Here is an 18,656-nt window from a genome sequence, read left to right on the forward strand (position 1 = left end):
AGGCAGGCTGAGGGGACAGGATATGCCTCTGTGCTAAGAGTGCAGATGGGGCATGTTCTTCCCAGAGCAAAGCCAGGGTGTCAGGAGTAGGGAAAGTCTGTGGGCCTTTGCATGCTGGGGGTTCAGCAGTGTATCCTTCTTCACAGGAATCTCTGTCACTGCAGAGCTGGGGCTGTGGTGACCCAGAGGCACTATCCTGGGATTGTGGGCTCCAATCTCCTGTCTTCTCTAGGAGACACAGGGCTGACTCTGGGGCAGGCCCTGAAACCTATGGTCTGTCTTCTCAAGGCAGAGAGGATACAGGACCATGTGGATGGGAGAAGTTCCAGAGCCTTAGGTGGTTATCGAGGGCCTACAGTTGACACAAGAAGTGAAAGGGATATAGGAATCTGTGGGTTGGAGAGAAGGCCCTTGGGTTTGGCATAGTTGCCAAGGCCGGTTTCTTCAAGGAAAGTCACAAAAAGCAAAAGGAGGCCAGGCTCAGGGAAGAGCTTTATTGCTTCCATGAGGGCTTCCTGGGTGGCTGCTACAGCCTGGGTAAGGTCCTTGGGCCTTATTTCCCTCTGGTCCAGGTTAAAGGCAGAACCCAAAGACCTGGCAGTCTCATTGCTGAAACCCAGAATATCTGACAAAGTGATCAGTCCAGGCCTGGGCATTATCTTATGGATCAGCTGCAGCTGGGGGAAGGGGAGCCATTCCCATCAGGCTGAGCCAGCCCTCATCTCTTGCATTTTAAATTTCTCTCTGGTCTAGCCCTGGGGCTGTCTTCTTGGCTCTGAAGGGGTGGAGCCAGAGTTTCCCTGTAAGACAGCTAGGAACTGGTGAGGGGATATCCCATCTTCTCCTCAAGAAAGGTCATGGGCTAGGAGGGCTGGCATTAGATCCTGCCCACCCCACTGTAGCCCTAGATCAGGGTACAAGCTGGTCATGGCACTCTTACTGCAGGGAGCTTATTGGTACCACTGCCTGACAGGCCCTCTAGTGGGCCCTTTACTGCACAGCAAGTGGACCAAATTTGACATCTCCAACCTTATTTAAAAATAAATTATCCCTCCCCTCCCCACTACCCAAATTCACGAAATGATAATACACCAAACACTGATTGGAAAAATGATTGTGGCAGAAGCCTTGCTGCCTAGTGTCCCACCTCCTGCATGCTGGGCCTGCTGGGCATAGCCAGTGGCCTGCTGGCCCTCTGGCTTCGAGGACTTAGGCTGAGAATGAGGCTCAGTGCTGGTCACTGGGGCTGGCCTCTGAGCAGGTACAGTTCTGGCTGCTCTGCCAAGGCCTCACTGCCCCTGGGGCCTCTTGGCACTGTCTTTCTCTGGGTCTGATGGCTCCTATGTAGGTGCTGGTAGCTGTTGCTTGCTCCTGGTGGTGCCTGGGCCTCTACGGCCAAATGTTGGGCCCACTCAGATGCCACTGCTTAGGTCAGTGATGACACGTGCTTTCACCAGCTTCTGCAGAAACTCCTTCTCTCGCTGGATATTGTGTGTCCAGGACTGGAAGGAAAGAGATGGAGAAGTGATCTGTGATAGGCAACCCAGATACCTGCTGAGACACAGCCCTGCCTCTAATGCCCCTTTTGGGCTCAGTGCCCTCTCCCAAGTTACCACCCTCCCCTGCTCTGTGACTGTAGAAATCTGAAGGCGGGTACTTAGTATCAGGTGTGCCTACCAGACAATGATGGCTCTGCTCTAGGAGGGCAGCGCTCATCCTTCTTGCTTCCCAAGACTTGGGAAAAACCAGTTTTTTCTGCCCCTTTCCTTGTCCCAGGAGAATTATGCCTCTTGACTTCTTCCAAATCTTGGGAGGTATAATTTTTCCAACCACCCTCCTTAGGGCTAGAGAAAGGACCTTATTCCCATAGACTTCAACCCACTTCTTATTAGGCAGCAGCTAGGTTCTGGACACCCTGAGGGCAGGCAATGTGAGTCACTTAAGTCCAACCAGCAAAGGGTGGCTGAGTCATTCTCTGGCCTGATACAATCCACTTTCCAGGCCTGGGGGCAGCTGATGAAATCCTGCCTCCCAGATCAGAGGAGCCAAGGGACTTGAGAAGAAGAGGCTAATCTTTTTAAAACACAAAAAATTTGTATTTTTAATTGACAAATAATTATATGTATTTGTGGGCTACAATGTGATGTTTTGATATATTATACATTGTGGAATAATTAAATCAAGCTAACATAACCATTACCTCACATACGTCTCAATTTTTGTGGTGAGAACACTTGACTATCATTAAAAATAATGTCTTATATATTTTAAAATTGCTACAAAAGGCTAATCTTACTGCTAATATGTAAATTACAAGGAAGATGCTGCTTTCTAGGGCCTTGCTGGGGACAGACTGCAATAAGATAGGGTTCTTTACTAGCCCCAGTACTCTTAGGAAGCTTCCTTGAAAAAGTCTTGGTTGAATAAATGAAGGAATGAATACCAATATCTTTATCATAATTTGTACCCAACTGACTTCTGTTGCATTTGTCAGCATGGAACTTCACCATAACTACTTTAACAGCTACTAGTTACTGGGGCTAAGAACTTATGGCTCTGTTCAGCCCCTATTCTGGTCCAGTCAACCCTCTCCAACTTTCCAAATCTTTTCCATTTGAAACTCAGGCAGTCATCACTTCTTGTGCTAACCAGGGACTTCTTGTCCCTGAGGACAGCACTCCCAGCCCCACTCCAGTGGCAACTATTTCTTCCCCAACACTCCACAGCACCTGTAGGTGGTCAGGGTCTCCCTCACACACAGCAGTCCTTCCAGACTTCCTAAAACCTCTGATCCCTCAAGGCTCCTGTCATTATATTCTACCATCTGCAAACAGCCTTCCTTCTTTTAGACCCTTGGGTGACTTACCCCAATTCTTTGAAGATTTGAGCATCTGGCTCACAGGTTTTCTTTAAGGGCAGGGGCTGTTAGGCACAGAGTAGGTGCTCAATAAATATGTTTTCAATGAAATTAGGTTTTATAGGTAAGAAAACAAGGCTTGGAGTTATGCAGGGCCAGGAGTCAAGCAAATGCAGACTCTCCTAAGCCTCTTTCTACATATTGCACCATGACCACTCCCTGGGGGAGAAGTAACCAATCCGATGGGTCAGAGTTGAGAGTACCCTGTAGGAGCCACTGAGGGTTAAAGGTCATCAAAGGATATTTGATATTAAAAAATTATTGTTAATTTTTTTAGGTGTGATAAAAAATAGTCTTATGTTTTAGAGAAACTTAATGAAGTATTTATGGCTCAAATGATATAGCTAAGATCTGTTTCCAAATAATCAGTGGGTGGGAGCATGAGGGGAAGAACAGATGGCCATATGTTGATAACCAGGGAAGGTGGGGAAAGGTATGCAGGAATTCATTACATCATTTCCTACACGTATGAGTATGTTTGACAATTTCCATCATAAAAAAATTTTAAAAAGTCTGTTCTGGGGTGTAGCAGTCTTGGACAGGCAATGCCACCCCTCCGGTGCTCCTTTCCAAACTCCTCCTTCCACATACCAGGCATCCTCACACTACAGCCCGCGGGCCACATGTGACCCACCTAGGACGTTTATCTGGTCTGCCGGGTGTTTTTGCCGCTGCTGCCTGTCCTGCTTAGCAGCCAACTTGTCTGGGGGCCTGCAGTCCAGCTTTCCAACGGTCCGAGGGACAGTGAACTGACCCCCCTGGTTAAAAAGTTTGAGGACCCCTGATGTAGACACTTGGAGTTCTGCACTGGCTATGGCTGGCCCAGGATTCTCCCATGGGTCCCACTGCCTTCAAAATAAAGTCCCCAGCCTTCCCACATCATAGCCCATACTCTCAGAAGAGCCTCCCTATGACAGCACTTTTCCAGTCTTTGTCTTTAGCTCGCCTGCCCTCACCCAGCCACTAAATATGGGTGTTCCTAGGGCTCTGCCCTGACAGTCTGCACTTTCTACTCTGTCCTCTCCCCAGGGATCTCACTCCCTATATCTGAAGTAGTGGTTGTGCTCACTGCTCACAGTCTCTGTTTCTAGCCTGAGTGGCAGACTCCTGTATGACCCACTTCATCCTTAGCCACTGCTCAGCCTCTCTCATCCCCTCTCCCCCAAGTGTCCTGAGAGGCACTTACCATGAGCAACACCTGTGGTCACTGTTGCCCCCTACTCATTGTTCACTACTGCAACTGACTCCTACTCCACTACTCTAAGAACTGTTCTCACCACAGACAGCAGTGGCTTCCTAACTGGTATATCCAATGGCCCTTTCTCAGTACTCCTTTACTGGGCCTCTCTGCAGCGCCTGACATTGGAGATGCTCTCTTCTGGAAACATTGTTCCTTTGGTCTCCATGATGCACTTTCCTGATTCTTCTTTACTCTGCCTCCTTTACAAACTCCTTTAACATCCCTTACACATCCCCAGGATCCAGTCCTTCCTCCCCTTTCCTCGCATCCCCCACATTCCTGCTGGGCCTGGAGAAGGAGCTGATCACATTGAGATACATGGGAGGCCAGGGCGTTGAATGGTCCATGTGACTACTGAAGACAACCCAGGTGACAGAGGGGTCCTAAACCCAGGCACCAACATTTCCAGTGAATCCTCATCCAGGGAGTTGGTAAATAACAGTGATAAGTAGGGGTATGATATTAATAGCAGTAGCTCGCATGTATGAGTGCTTACTGTGTGCCAGGCCTTATTTACACAAGATCACATCTGATCTCTTCCAAGCCTATGGAGGTAGGTCCTACTATGATCCTTTCTATAGATAAGGACACAAAGGTCTACAGCAGGCTGTGAGCTTCAGTCCTGAATGCAGCTTGCTGGACCAGAGAATATACACTCTGTGAATTCTGCACAGAGAGCAGCACAGCACATGCCGTGAGCCTTGGAGCCAGAGAGATTTTACATGAGGGACATGGCCTCAAGATGGAGGTGGCAGGTGGAAGAAATGCAACTGCTCCACCAGGGAGGGCTTCAGGGTAGGTCCTTCTACCTCATGCTTGCACTCAGACAATCCCTGGGCCCTACTGACTTAAAATCCTTCCTCTTGGGTGGTGCCTGTGGCTCAAAGGAGTAGGACGCCAGCCCCAAATACTGGAGGTGGCGGGTTCAAACCCAGCCCTGGCCAAAAACCACAAAAAAAAAAAAAAAAAATCTTTTCTCTTGCCTCTGTCTTCTCCTCATGGCCTCAGCCAAAGATCCAGTTCAGGAGTCATCATTTCTTGCCTGGACTGTGGCAATGACCTCCCAACTAGTTTATTTTCTTGCCTTGCCCCCTCTACTTCCTAGTGCAGCCACAGTGACCCAACTACTTGCTAATCCACAGCCTACAACTCTCCCATGGCTTCCCATGGCCTTCAAAATAATGTGCAAACTCCTTACCATGGCATAGAAAGGTTATTATGATCAGTCTTCTGCCTATGTCTACAGCTCTCACTCTGCTTAAAATTTTTACATAAAGTTTACATCAAAGGAATATGTAAGAGCCCAAAGGTAGAAGTAACAAAAGTCAGGAGGCAGGTAAAAGCTCTGTGAGCATCTGGACTAGGTGCTTTCCAGGGACCAAGCAGCAGGGAGATGTGTAAGGAGAGGCCGAGGTGAAAAGCAACAGGGCCATGGTAATGATGGGGTAGAGCTGGTGTCACTGCTGAGGGGGACAGGACAGTCCCAGAACTGTCCTGGATCTAGAATGAGCTTCTCATTCCCAAACCCTTTCCAGGTGACAGGAGGCCCAGCTGGAAGGCTGTTTCTATCTTCCCATGAGATCCCCATATCCCTTATACAGGGTAGACATAAAGTTCCTATGCAATTTACGATATTAAACTATTTTAAATTGCATACAAACTTTACAGACACCCTGTATATCCATGAAATAATTTCTAACTACTTGAGGTAGGCTGAATGAACCTGCTATAGACTGAATATTTGCATCCCACCAAATTCATATATTGAAACTTAATCCTCAATATGATAGTAATTTGCAGGTGGGGTCCTTGGCAGGTGACGAGGCTGAGCTCTCATGAATGGGACTAGCACCCCTATAAAGAGATGCAGGGTTGCTCCCTCACCCCTTCTGTCACATAAGGACACAGAGAGAAGGTGGCATCTGTGTACTAGGAAGTGGGTCCTCACTAGAAACTGACTCTTCCTGTGCCTGGATCTTGACCTTTCCAGTCTCCAGAACTATAAGAAATAAATTTCCGTTGTTTAAAAGCCATCCAGTCTATGGTATTCTGTTATGGCAGCCAGAATGGTGTTAAGACAGAACTAAAAAAGCCAATATAGGTGGTAACTGAAGTCGTGGAGGGGAAAGCACATCTCCTAGAGAACCTATAGAGTGAGAAGAGGAGACTCTGGGATAGAGCCTTAGCTAATGCTGGTTCTTAAGAACTGACGACACTGAGAAAGGGAATGAGAGAAAATGGTAAGTGAAGGAACACTAGAAATTACTGACTCAGAAGTCTAAGCAGAACAGAGTTTCAAAGAGGAAGAAGTGGTCAACACAAAAATTGTTACTGAGAGTTAGGAAAGATGGCATGTGTCCCCTGGATTTGGCAGCTTTGGGATAGGTCATTGGTGACCTTAGGGAGAGTTGGGTCAGGTTGTCAGCAGAGCTGGCTGTGTGGGGTGAAGACCAGTGGGAGTGAGGAGTGCACAGGGTCAGCCCAGTGGAGCCTTGAGGGAGAGGAGGAGGGTGGGCAGCTGGTGGTGGCCATGGAAGACAGGTAAAAAGATCGATGAGCAGGAACGAGCCAGCTGGATTTACAGAGATAGGAATCTGCACAGATGGGCAATTCCTTCCCATAACCCCTAGCCACTCAGATGTAGCAGCAGAGAAGCTGCCTCAAGCACTGGCCCAGGAATTCCAGGTTTCAGGCTGGGATCAGTGGGAGGCCACGGGTTGAAGCTGACATGTGTGGGAAGAGGGGTTCTGATTTTCCATATAGGATCTGGGCTGTGAACAGAGTGTTGCCAGCAGAGGCTGACTGATGGGATGTACATAACAGATCACCTGGGAATCAATTCCAGGTGATAAAGAGCTTCAGTGTGTGGCCCTGGGGAAAGGTGGAGGTGGGGTGTGTCCTGAGACAGAGGTGGTATTTATTTGTGGGGTGTTTTGGAGCAAGGTCCTCTGGGGGAAGGCAAGAGTTGCAGTACAGAGGATGACTCTGGGCTGGTGCCAAGACTGTAATCTGATGGCTGGGAATACAACAAGAAGGGAGGTACAGGACAAGGGCAGGGAAGATCCCCAGGGAGGACATTCCTCAGGGAGAGAACTGAGTGAGAAGGCACTGAGCTCAGTAGGAGGTCAGGGAGAGGGGCATGTAGGCTGCTTGGTGGTCAGAGGCCAGCATGCCGGGATGGACCTCCAGTGACTCCACTTAGTTGAGGGTGGGCAGGACCTTCTAGGGAGCTGAATGGCCAGAGCAGCTGCTAGCTGACCCCTTTAACAGTCATGTGTATATAGGCAGTCAGAGCCTATTCCCTGTGCTGGAAGCACCTCCTCCCTCCACCCTGCCCAGGGACAGATCCAATGCCCAGGCCCAAACCTCTTTGATGGCTGCCATGCGCACAGTCTCATAGTAGTGCAGGGGTGCATTGGGTGTGTTCATGTCGTAGCCAAAGCCTGCGACTGCCACCTCATCACAGCCATGTAGCGCCATGGTCACTGCAACGCTGCCAAGGGTTGGGATGTTCTGGAAGAGAGGAGAGGAAGCATGTAGAGTTCAATTAGGGGGCTGAGTTGGTTGAGACCTCAGCCAAGCTTCCCAAAGCTAATCCCTGATCCCAAGGACTGAGCCCTCTTCTCTAGAAAACTGTCTTGCAGGAGCACTGCCCCTGCCCTGCCACCCCCTTTCTACATCAAGGCACCTCTGACCCAGGTCTCCCTCCTTCTCCTAGGGTCCCAGGTATCTCACCCCCCGGCCCATGAGGCCATTGTTGAAGGGCAGGCCGATGAGGGTGAAGGCGGCCTCCTGGATGAAATACGGGTTGAGGATGCGAATCTCAGGGGGCTCCTTGGGCACTCGAGTGGCCACAGATTTCCAGAAGCCTTCGGATGCACTCTGTGGACACAGCAAATGACAGCATGAGCTGGGTACAGCTAGGATGGGATTGCAGGAGTGTCAGGGACCCCAACCAGGGACAGGTAAATAAGAAGGAAGGTGGAGGGCACAAGATATGTTGTAAGTACCTGGGACCTATGGTGTAAGGCCCCTCATGTGAGGGGACATGGGTGTGTGACAGGAACAAGGGACACAGGCTGGGAAAAAGCATGTGGTGGGGCCACAGCATGTAGTGGAGGCATAGGGCATAGGGCATGCCCAAGGGAGTTCTTGGGCCAATTGGAAGACTCAATGTTCTCACTGTCCTACCTCCCAGCAGCAGCAGCAGGGAGGGGTCTAGGAGAGCCTGCCCTCTCTGCTGCACCCCTGCCTGTTGCTATCAGTCAACTCTTCTAAAATGAACTAGGATCATGGAGCCAGGATGTGAGTTGACATAGCATAGTAGCACAACACTCAGATCCTAGCTCTGCCACTTACTGGATTTGTGCAACTTTGGGTCACAAGCTCTCCAGGCCTGTTTCTTTAACTGTAAATAGGACCATTCTTTCCTCAGAGATCTCTGTGCTGTACTAAAAAGGTATCACTTCTGAAGCCTGACATCCCAGTGTCCATTCCTGGGCCACCACTTCCTCTCCTTCCAGCTCTCTTCCTTCCTTCTCCCCAGCCTCTAAGGAGACCTCTAGCCCTTAGCCCTGACTTTCTGTTCAGGACAAAAGCCCTTCCTTATCTGAGCCTGAAGCACATCACATCAACTACTCCCTAGTGAGGTGCTCCAATACTCCCTCCTTGTCCTTCTATTACCCCAGCCTAGGGAAACCCTGAGCTGGGGATCAATCCATTCATCTCCTTTCCTGCCCTTGCATCTGGACTCCTGAACACTGCTGGGGGAAGTGACAAACCAACTCTGTAGACTGAAGCATTACCTAACCATGGGTTCCAACTTCTTACTTTCAGTGAGTTTGTTATTTTATTTTAGATAACCTGAATGAGCCATTATTAAAAAGTCAAAAAACAACAGATGCTCCTGTAGATGGAGAAAAAAAGAAGGCTTGTACACTGTTGGTGGGGCTGCAAATCAGCACAACCTCTACAGAAAACAGTATGGAGATTCCTCAAAGAAATAAAAGTAGACGCATCGTACCTTCTCACTAGAGGGTATCTACCCAAAGGAAATGAAGTCATTTTATAAAAAAGACAGTTACATTTAGGTGTTTATTGGAGCACAATTCACAATTGCAAAGATACAAAATCAACTAAGTGCCCATCAATTCATGAATGGATAAAGAAAATGTGGTGTGTACACACACACACAGTTGGCATACTACTCAGCCATAAAAAGGAATAAAATAACGTCTTTTGCAGTGATCTGGATGGAACTGGAGACCATTATCCTAAGTGAAGTATCTCAGGAATAGAAAGACAAACACATGTTCTCACTTACAAATGGGGGCTAAACAATGGGCACAAGATGAAAAGAACATTGGAAACCAAGAAGGTGGGAGGGTGGTGAGGAATAAAAAACTACCTATCAGGTACTATGAACACTATTTTGATGAAAGGCACACTAAAAGCCCTGACTTCAGCATTATACAATGTATCCATGTAACAAAAACATTGGTACCTCCTTAACATTTTGAAAAAAAAAAAAATCAACTAAACTTAGAATGGATAAAATAATTTAGTATAGGCTCAGCACCTATAACTCAAGTAGCTAAGGTGCCAGCCACATACACCAGAGTTCACAGGTTCAAATCCAGCCTAGGCCTGCCAAACAATAATGACAACTACTGCCAAAAAATAGCCAGGCTTTTTGGTGGGCACCTGTAGTCCCAGCTACTTGGGAGGCTGAGGCAAGAGAGTCGCTTAAGCCTAGGAGTTGGAGGTTGCCATGAGCTGTGAGGCCATGGCATTCTGCCCAGGGCGATAGCTTGAGGTTCTGTCTCAAAAAAATAATAATTTAGTAAAGCAAAAGGAAACATTCACCAGATATAATACAAGAGATATAATTTGCAATCATAATAAAAATATCAAATATTCAGCAACAAACTTAAACATACGAGGCCTATAGGAAGAAAACTATAATCCTTTATTGAGAGATATTAAAAATGCCTTAAAAAATAGGGGAGACAGGGAGGTGCCCATAGTTCAGTGGGTAGGGCGCTGGCCACATAACACCAAGGCTGGTGGGTTCCAACCCGGCCTGGGCAGCTAAAACAATGACAACTGAAACAAAAAACAAATAGCAGGGCATTATAGTGGGCACCTATAGTCCCAACTACTTGGGAGGGTGAGGCAAAAGAATCGCTTGGAGGTTGCTGTAAGCTATGATGCCACAGCACTCTACCAAGGCCGACATAGAGAGGCTCTGTCTCAATAAAATAAAATAAAATAAAATAAAACAGGGAGAGACAAATCATAGCCCTGGATAAGAAGGGTGACTATTAACACAATGCCAACTCTTCCCACTTTAATGTACAGTCGGAACATACTCTAAGAAAACACTCAGGACTTTTGAAATTTATCAAAAGGATTTTAAATACTCATTCAAAAAGTTTAATACTTAAAAATAACAACTCCAAATTAAAGACTAAGTATCAGAGTACAGTATGGATTTGTACCCATTACAATAGCGTTACACGTATAAGAATCAACACAAAGATCAGTGGAACAGGATGGCCCAGAAGCAGATCAACACAGATGTAAGTTCTGAAAAAGGGAACTTCACCATGAATGGGAACAAGTGATATTTGAAAAATTGCCATTTGGGAAAAAGATCAATTTACTTTCTCTCCTTACATCATACACAAAAGAAATAAATAGCTAAAAAGTAAAAATAGGCTCGGCGCCTGTGGCTCAAGTGGCTAAGGCGCCAGCCACATACACCTAAGGTGGTGGGTTTGAATCCAGCCTGGGCCCGCCAAACAACGATGGCTGCAACCAAAAAAATAGCCGGGTGTTGTGGCAGGCGCCTGTGGTCCCAGCTACTTGGGAGGCTGAGGCAGGAGACTCGCTTGAGCCCAGGAGTTGGAGGTTGCTGTAAGCAGTGAAGCCATGGCACTCTACCCAGGGGGACAGCTTGAGGCTCTGTCTCAAAAAAAAAAAAAAGTAAAAATAAAAGAAAATTTAGATGTATATTTTATCATTGAAATTTCTGAGAGAAATGAAAGAAATAACAAGATAAATAGGGTTTGACTTTGTAAACATTTTAAGGGGCCAGGCGCCCAGTGGTGCCTGTAATCCTAATTCCAGCTCTCTGGGAGGCCAACGTGGGTGGATTGCTTGAGCTCAAGAGTTCAAGACCAGCCTGAGCAATAGTGAGAGCCTATCTTTATTTAATATAGAAAAACTAACTAGGTGTTGTGGCAGGTGCCTCCCAGCTACTCAGGAGCCTGCGACAAGAGGATCTTGAACTCAAGCGTTTAAGTTTGCTATGAAGTATGAGTCCATAGCACTCTACCAAGGGTGACAAACTGAGACTCTGTTTAAAAAAAAAAAAAAAGAATAAAATGCTTTTATTTATTATGTACATCAAAAGTACAATAAAATTAAGAGGGAAACAAAAGAGTGGGGAAATTTTTGTCACAAATACTAAGAAATGTGTATTTGGGCCAGGCACAGTGGCTCACACTAGTAATCCTAGCACTCTGGGAGGCTGAGATCAGCAGATTGCTTGAGGTCAGGAATTCGAGACCAGCTTAAGCATCAGCAGGACCAGAGACGCTATCTTTAAAAATAGCTATGTTCTGTGGTGGGTGCCTGTGGTCCCAGCTATTCAGGAGACTGAGGCAAGAGGATTGTTTGAGCCCAAGAGTTTGAAGTTGTGTGCAATGATGCCACAGTGCTCTACCCAGGGCAACAGAATGAGACACTTACCTCAAAAAACCCCCCAAACAAACTCATGAAAAATCAATGAGACCCCATAAAAATGGAGTAAAGAACATTTAAAAAAGGTTAATAAGCATAAAAATGTTCAATTCACTAATGACAAAGAAATGCACATTAACAAGATATTATTTTTCACCCACTAAAATATGTGCATGTGTTTGTATGTGTGGACATATATTTTAGTGCTTGTGGTAGCATGCTGAAACAGAATTCTCCTACACTGCTATAGGAGTGGATGGGGCTCCATCCTTTTTAAAAAGCAATATGACAATATGTATCAAAGATTTTCAAGCTGTTTGTATCTTATGACCCCCAAATTTCCCTTCTAAAAGTAATCAGAATGGTGAGCACCTTTGTAAAAATCTGTCTATTACAGTGTTATTGATAAAAATGAACAACCAGAAAAACAAATCCAGAAGTTCACAACAGCAGTTTGGTTAAATGATCCATGATATGTCTACATAATAGAACACCAGAGACGTCAGAATTACGTTTTCTAAGAATTTTGTTTTGTGATGCACCATAATTTATGTAACCAGTCCTCTGTTGTTGGACATCTGGAGTGCTTCCAGTTTCCTCAGACCCATTCTTCCTCCTCTGTTCCCTGTCCTCTGCTCTCCATCCAGTCTTCCAAACTAGAAACCTGGAAATTGATTTCTGATTTTCTTCCAACTTTCCTACCCATGCTGTCTTACCAGTTACCCAGTTCTTTCCTGTCTTGTCTTCTGGAATCCCACAGATCCATCTCTTGTTCCCAAACTCACTGCTACCCCCTCAAGTCCAGGCCTCACTGTCTCTTGTCTGGACCTTCCCAGTGACTGCCATTGACAGTATCTGTCCTGTTGACAGTTAAGCACCCTGCAGCCCAGTGGAGTAACTGGAACATAAGTGTTATTGCTGAATCCATTCATTTATTCAACAAGCATGTGATGAGTGCCTAGGATGGACTGCCTCTGCCTCCCAGACCACTTTTCACTGTGCTAGAATGATCTTCCCATGTACAAATCAGATCATGTCACCATGCCCACAGAAGATCTGAGCTGCTTTGCCATTTTCAATTTCAGCACACCTCAGGTCCCCCTTGCAGTCAGGCCTCCACCCTTTTGCTGGTGCTGCTCCTTGTCTCTTCCATCCCTCCCACCTCGGTCACCAGGATGCACCCAGTTCATGTTCTAAGACTCAGCATCCATCTGTCTTTCTCTCATCTTTCCCAACCCCCTCCATCCCAAGGTAGAATGACCTCTAACCTTTGAGAGATGGTAAAATATGTAGTTAAGATCTTTGGTCCTGGGATTCAGCTTTAGCTGTGTCACTCACTGTCAAGGAACATACCATTCCCTTGTGAACAAACACAGGAGACTATCAGTATTTGTCCTACGGGCTGCTGGGAGAACTAAATGAGATACTTCCGGTTGAGTGCGCTTTTGTGACCCAGGTCCCACCCCAGCAGGCAGTGGGTAGGCATCAGAGATGGCTACTGAGATGTGACATCCATCCCAGGCTCCCCACTGCTCAGTAGCTCTTCCCCCTTCCACTGCCCCTTCAGTGGACTGTCTCTGCTCCAGCTGCTCCCTTCTCTGGTCTCCCACCTCTGTGGCAACATCCCTTTCCCTGGCAAATTCTGTCTGTCCTCCAATGGGGAGCTCAAAGGACAAGTGTAGGGGTAAACTTCCCAGTCTTGACCAGTTGGCCTGAGCAAGCAGACCCCAGTTCTTCTTGCTCCTTTTTCTCCAGGAGAGGTATGTGTATAAAGGAGGTAAATGTACAGATAGTGCAACAGTAGGAAGGGGAAGGGTAGAGAAATGGCCAAGACCTTGGGTGGAACCCTCTCCTGGGTGGCCCAGATATGGATTGATAGGAATGGCAGGTGCCAGCCTGTGTTGAGCATAGCACAACCCCTGCCTCTTCTCCTGGGCCTGGCAGGCGCCAGCAGTTTCCCACTCGGGGTTCCTGCCTGTGCCTGCCCCATCCACACCTAAAGAGGAGGGAGAAGCATGGGGCTGCTCACGAGGGACAGGGAGAGCCAGGACTGGGCACAGTTGGGGCTGTGTGTGAGGCTCCAGGCCGGTTTCACAGACATTACTTTATTTATATCTCTTCAACTTTCACCCACTTCACAGGTACAAATCCCAAGATGAAGCAACATGTTCAAGGTCATGGAGCCTGCAAGTGGCTGAGCCGAGACTGAAATCTGAGTGTCCTGACTCCAAGCTTCTGTTCTTTCTGCCATGCCATTTATATCTCACTGTAGTTCCTACCTTGAAAATCTGAGGGCTTGGGGTCAGAGCTGAATGAGACCTCCCTTCCACCCTTAAAGAGGTCTAAGGTGAGTTAGGGGCCACTCTGGTGCCCCATATCACACTTTAAAGAGGAGACTGATGCCCACAAAGGTGAGGGGACTTGGCAGGCTGCACACACAACTGGCGAGAACCTGAGCCGGATTTGACTTCAGAGCTTCTTTCTATGACATGAGATGGCCTCTCTGAAACACTGTGTCTTGGCCTGTCCCATGTACTCAAAGCCCAGTAGTATTTAATCACTATATGAAAACTTCAGGAAACTGGCTTATTAACTTCAACCCCCTCTGAGATTCTGATGAAACCTCCAGTGCAGAGGTGAAAGCCTCTTTGTTTACCTTGACTCTTTTTTTTTTTTGAGAAGCGTCTCAAGCTCTTGCCCTGGGTAGAGTGCTGTGGTGTCACAGCTCACAGCAACCTCAAACTCTTGGGCTTAAGCGATTCTCTTGCCTCAGCCTCCCAAGTAGCTGGGACTACAGGCGCCCACCACAACATCCAGTTATTTTTTTGTTGTAGTTGTCATTGTTGTTTGGCAGGCCCAGGCTGGATTTGAACCCCCAGCTCCGGCGTACGTGGCTGGTGCCCTAGCCGCTGAGCTATAGGCACTGAGCCTACCTTGACTCTTTCTTGGGAGGAGAAATGACTGGCAGGAGGTGAAGTCTCTCCCTACAGGAAGCTCCTCTTGGCATCTGCACAGCAGTGGGTAGGCTGAGACAGAGCCTGCTTCCTTGGGAGTCATCTATCTGCCTCTGTCCCACGTGCTTAATGCACCTGGGGTTGTCTCCCAGCCAGCAGTGGCAAATGATGGTGGGACCCTGGGCAAGGAAGTTCCAGGCCACGTGTCCCAGGGAGCCCCATGTCACAGTGCTGGGAGCCTGAGCCATCAACAATTCATTACTTCTTTGATTCTTTACTAGCTGTCATTGTCCTGGTATAGGGTTTCCTCAGAAATTTCAGGGAAAGGAGAAACAATAAGATCAAACTATGATTTGGGCATTCATGTGTTTTCCCAACCATAAAAATATCAAGTACCAACAAGACCTCAGCTTGTCTCCTAAAAAAATAAAGCTATGGCTCCTCTTCTCAGAAAAACATATACAGGCACAAACACATAACATTTTGCATACCATTGTAGAGGCTTTGGGGCGTAGAAAACTGGTTCCACATCTGTGACCTGGGGCAGGTCACATCCTCTTTCTAAGCTCTAAATTCCTCGGGCATAAAACAGGGATGACAAGACCTGCTTCCCAGATGCTGTGAGGGTTAAATGAGTTGTTGTACACAATGCCTGGTACACGGTGACAGCTTCATGAATCTTACCTATTATGAGATTATGAGTGTATAGGAGCCACGGGCATGGTTGGTGCACACCCACCCCTGCACATAGCTATGTGCTCTAGTGGGAACCTAAATTTTCTCTCTGGTTCCCTCTGTAGAGGGGGCAGGAGGCCCTGAAGACCTGCTGTTGGGTGACACTGCCAGGCCTGCCACTAGCACACAGTCGTATCCCACAGGTCTCTGTTGGCATGTGTCCAAATCTGGCCCACGGCCTCTCACATGTCATTTCCCTGCTACACAGGACACCACACAGAGGCCTATAAAGTCAGCCAGTGCTGCTGGCCCAGCAGGGTCAAAGCATTCCTCAAGGCCAGCTGTGGCTGCATTCCTTGTCAATTCCCTCCTCCTCCAGGAATGTCCCTGCCTCAGTCAAGTCTGGACCCAGCTCCTCTGAGTGGAGCTGCCAGTCTCCTGCTGATGCAACGTGCTCTGCTCAGTCAGAATGGCCAGGGGCAATGAGGAAAACATCTGGGAAGAAATCCCCTTCCCCTTCCAGGCTCCTGTGATAATGTTTCCTGGCACCTTTGTGGGCTTCTGCTCCTCAGTTGCCTGAGAATAGAGGGATTAACCATGGTGGCTTTCTGCAGCAAGGGTAGGGCAGATGTGTGCACTCCTACTTCCCACTGCTATTGTCTTAGGACAGGCCACCAACACCCACGGGCTCACTCTAATAGCCACCATGTCTCTCTCCCTTCATCTTGTCTTCCTTTAGTTCATTCACTTCCCTGCATACATATGATCTTGACACCCTCAGGCTTAAAACTTCCAGTGGCTCTCACTGCCCTCCCAGACAGCTTATGTTGATGGTTACAGAGTGTAGGTCTGATTTTGGACTCTGACATCCCAACTGCTGTAACTCTATACTTTTAACGAGTCCTTTACTCTTTCAAAGTTTCCTTACCTTCATCTATGAAATAAAGGTGACAACACTAGTTCCCACTTTATCATGGTTTTGTATTATGACAATTAAAATTCATGCATAAATAGTTAGGTGCAAAGTCAGCTCATGTTAGCTTCTGTTATTATTGGTCCTCAGGGTAAAGTTCAAGCTCTTTGATGTTACTTAGGCTTATAAGACCCTTTACCATCTGTCCCCTGCTCACCAAGCCTCATCTCCAGCCATTGCCACCATATCCATGCAGATCCATCTCTAATATCTATGGGGCCAGGTGCAAAATTATAAATGGATGCCCCCATACCACATGTCCAAACATTTAGACTCCAAATAATTAAAGTTATAAATTAAGCCATCAAGCTGTTAAATAAAACACATTCTATCCTTCCTTAGAAAATTACCTGGAAGTTCAGGTTTGAATTTAGATACCTATGGTCCATCTTAAAGGATACATGCGAATCTTTCTAAATGTAGAATATAAATGTCTTAACACAATAACTTAGAAAATGCCATGGCTCAGCACCTATAGCTCAACCGGCTAAGGCGCCAGCCACGTACACCTAAGGTGGCGGGTTCGAATCCCCAGCCCGGACCCGCCAAACAACAATGACAGCTGCAACCAAAAAATAGCCGGGCGTTGTGGCGGGCGCCTGTGGTCCCAGCTACTTGGGAGGCGGAGGCAGGAGACTCGCTTGAGCCCAGGAGTTGGAGGTTGCTGTGAGCTGTAATGCCACAGCACTCTACCCAGGGGGACAGCTTGAGGCTCTGTCTCAAAAAAAAAAAAAAAAAAAAAAAAAAAATGCCATGAAGGCTACGTTAACCAGTTTGGTGAAAATATTTCAAATTGTATATAAAACCCGCACACTGTACCCCATGACTGCATTAATGTACACAGCTATGATTTAATAAAAATAAATAAATAAATAAATAAAAGAATTCTGTCCTTGGAGATCTGTGTTGGACCAATGGTGGTACAGAGAGAACTAGCTCCAGCCCACTGCCTGCCCCTGGTTCCACCCCACAAGAAGTCCTGTGCATGTGTATAGACTCCTCATCCAACACATGTATTCACAGCCCTTCTTGGGCTTAGGGTATACATAGAAAGTTGTAGAGAGTTGTACTCTACCCTCGGGAAGATGGAAGTAGACTTGACACCATTAGATCGAGAAATTCTGAGGTCTCCAGTACCTGGTAATGGTCTTGCAAGGTAGATGGATCTCAGGTGGGCATCTCTCTTGGCCTTGTATATTTCTCTTCCCTCCTGAGCAAGGGATGTGGCCAGAGGAGAGTCCAGGGCAACACTCCTCCTTCCCAGGTCAAAGGGCAATGCCACACCTCTGCCATACCCCAGTTACTCAGTTATACTGACTTATTTTTAATCCACTAAGCACACCACACTCTGCTACTCTTTCCCTGTGCCTGAAGCACTCATGTTCATCTGGCCAGCTTCTACATGAAGAGGCTGGAACACCAGCTTTGTTAGGCCTGAGGGCTTACATAAGCATCCTGCTGGCCAAGAGAGAGAATGGCTGACCCTCTTGACCAGATGGGATCTGCACCCTGTGCCTAGGCCCCATTGTTCTTCTTGCTTTCCTTAGTCCTGTGGCTGGCCATTGTGCCCAGCAGGCAGGCAATACTTATCGTTCTCAATCTCTCTTCCCAGGTGACTGTCTCTGCAGAAGAGCACAGTGTCCAGAGTTGTCTGTCATATGTGCTGTCCCATTCAATTCTTACCTCAGTGAAACAGGTAGGCACACAGGGAAGCTTTTATGATCCTAGTTTTACAGAAATAGAAAATGAAACTCAAAGATGTGGGCTATGGCGAGGAAGAGACTAGTTTCAGTTCCGAACACTGAGGCCGGTGCTGTGTCCACCGACTCAGCAAAGGAACCTGGGGAGAGTGACTGTTCTGGCTGGTCCCGGTGCATGTACCCTCTGCAGGATCGCTGAGCTGCTGTTTTACCCTCACCAAGTATGGAACCGTAATTTACGTACTAAACTACCCTTAGGTTGTATTTGGGTTTGGCTATCATAACTAATGTTGTAATAAAAACATTTGTGTGCAGAATTTTCTTTCCTTTTAGGGATTGCTCTTGGTACCAAGTGTCATTTCCTTTCCAACAAGTTTGTTCCGCATTTATACACTGACCAGTGGCCGTTGAGAGCACCTGTCACCACACTCTGGCCACCATTATATATATA

The 18,656-nt window shown here is 47.2% G+C and overlaps 1 protein-coding gene across 2 annotated transcripts in view; it reads right to left on the minus strand.

The window, feature by feature from the left end:
- Positions 1 to 480: 480 nt before the first annotated feature.
- Positions 481 to 18,656, minus strand: part of ST3GAL3 (ST3 beta-galactoside alpha-2,3-sialyltransferase 3) — a 152,577-nt gene continuing 134,401 nt past the window's right edge. For both annotated transcript variants that reach the window (XM_012812350.2, XM_023507730.1), the window contains 3 exons: positions 7,893 to 8,039; positions 7,524 to 7,670; positions 481 to 1,502 (listed from right to left, as the gene is read on the minus strand). In XM_012812350.2, coding sequence (XP_012667804.1) covers positions 1,413 to 1,502; positions 7,524 to 7,670; positions 7,893 to 8,039 — 384 coding nt within the window. In that variant the 3' untranslated portion in view covers positions 481 to 1,412. The remainder of the gene's footprint in view (positions 1,503 to 7,523; positions 7,671 to 7,892; positions 8,040 to 18,656) is intronic.

The sequence above is a fragment of the Otolemur garnettii genome, unplaced genomic scaffold (assembly GCF_000181295.1).
Source record: "Otolemur garnettii isolate 467f Iridium unplaced genomic scaffold, OtoGar3 scaffold00202, whole genome shotgun sequence".
Classification (NCBI taxonomy): Eukaryota; Metazoa; Chordata; class Mammalia; order Primates; family Galagidae; genus Otolemur; species Otolemur garnettii.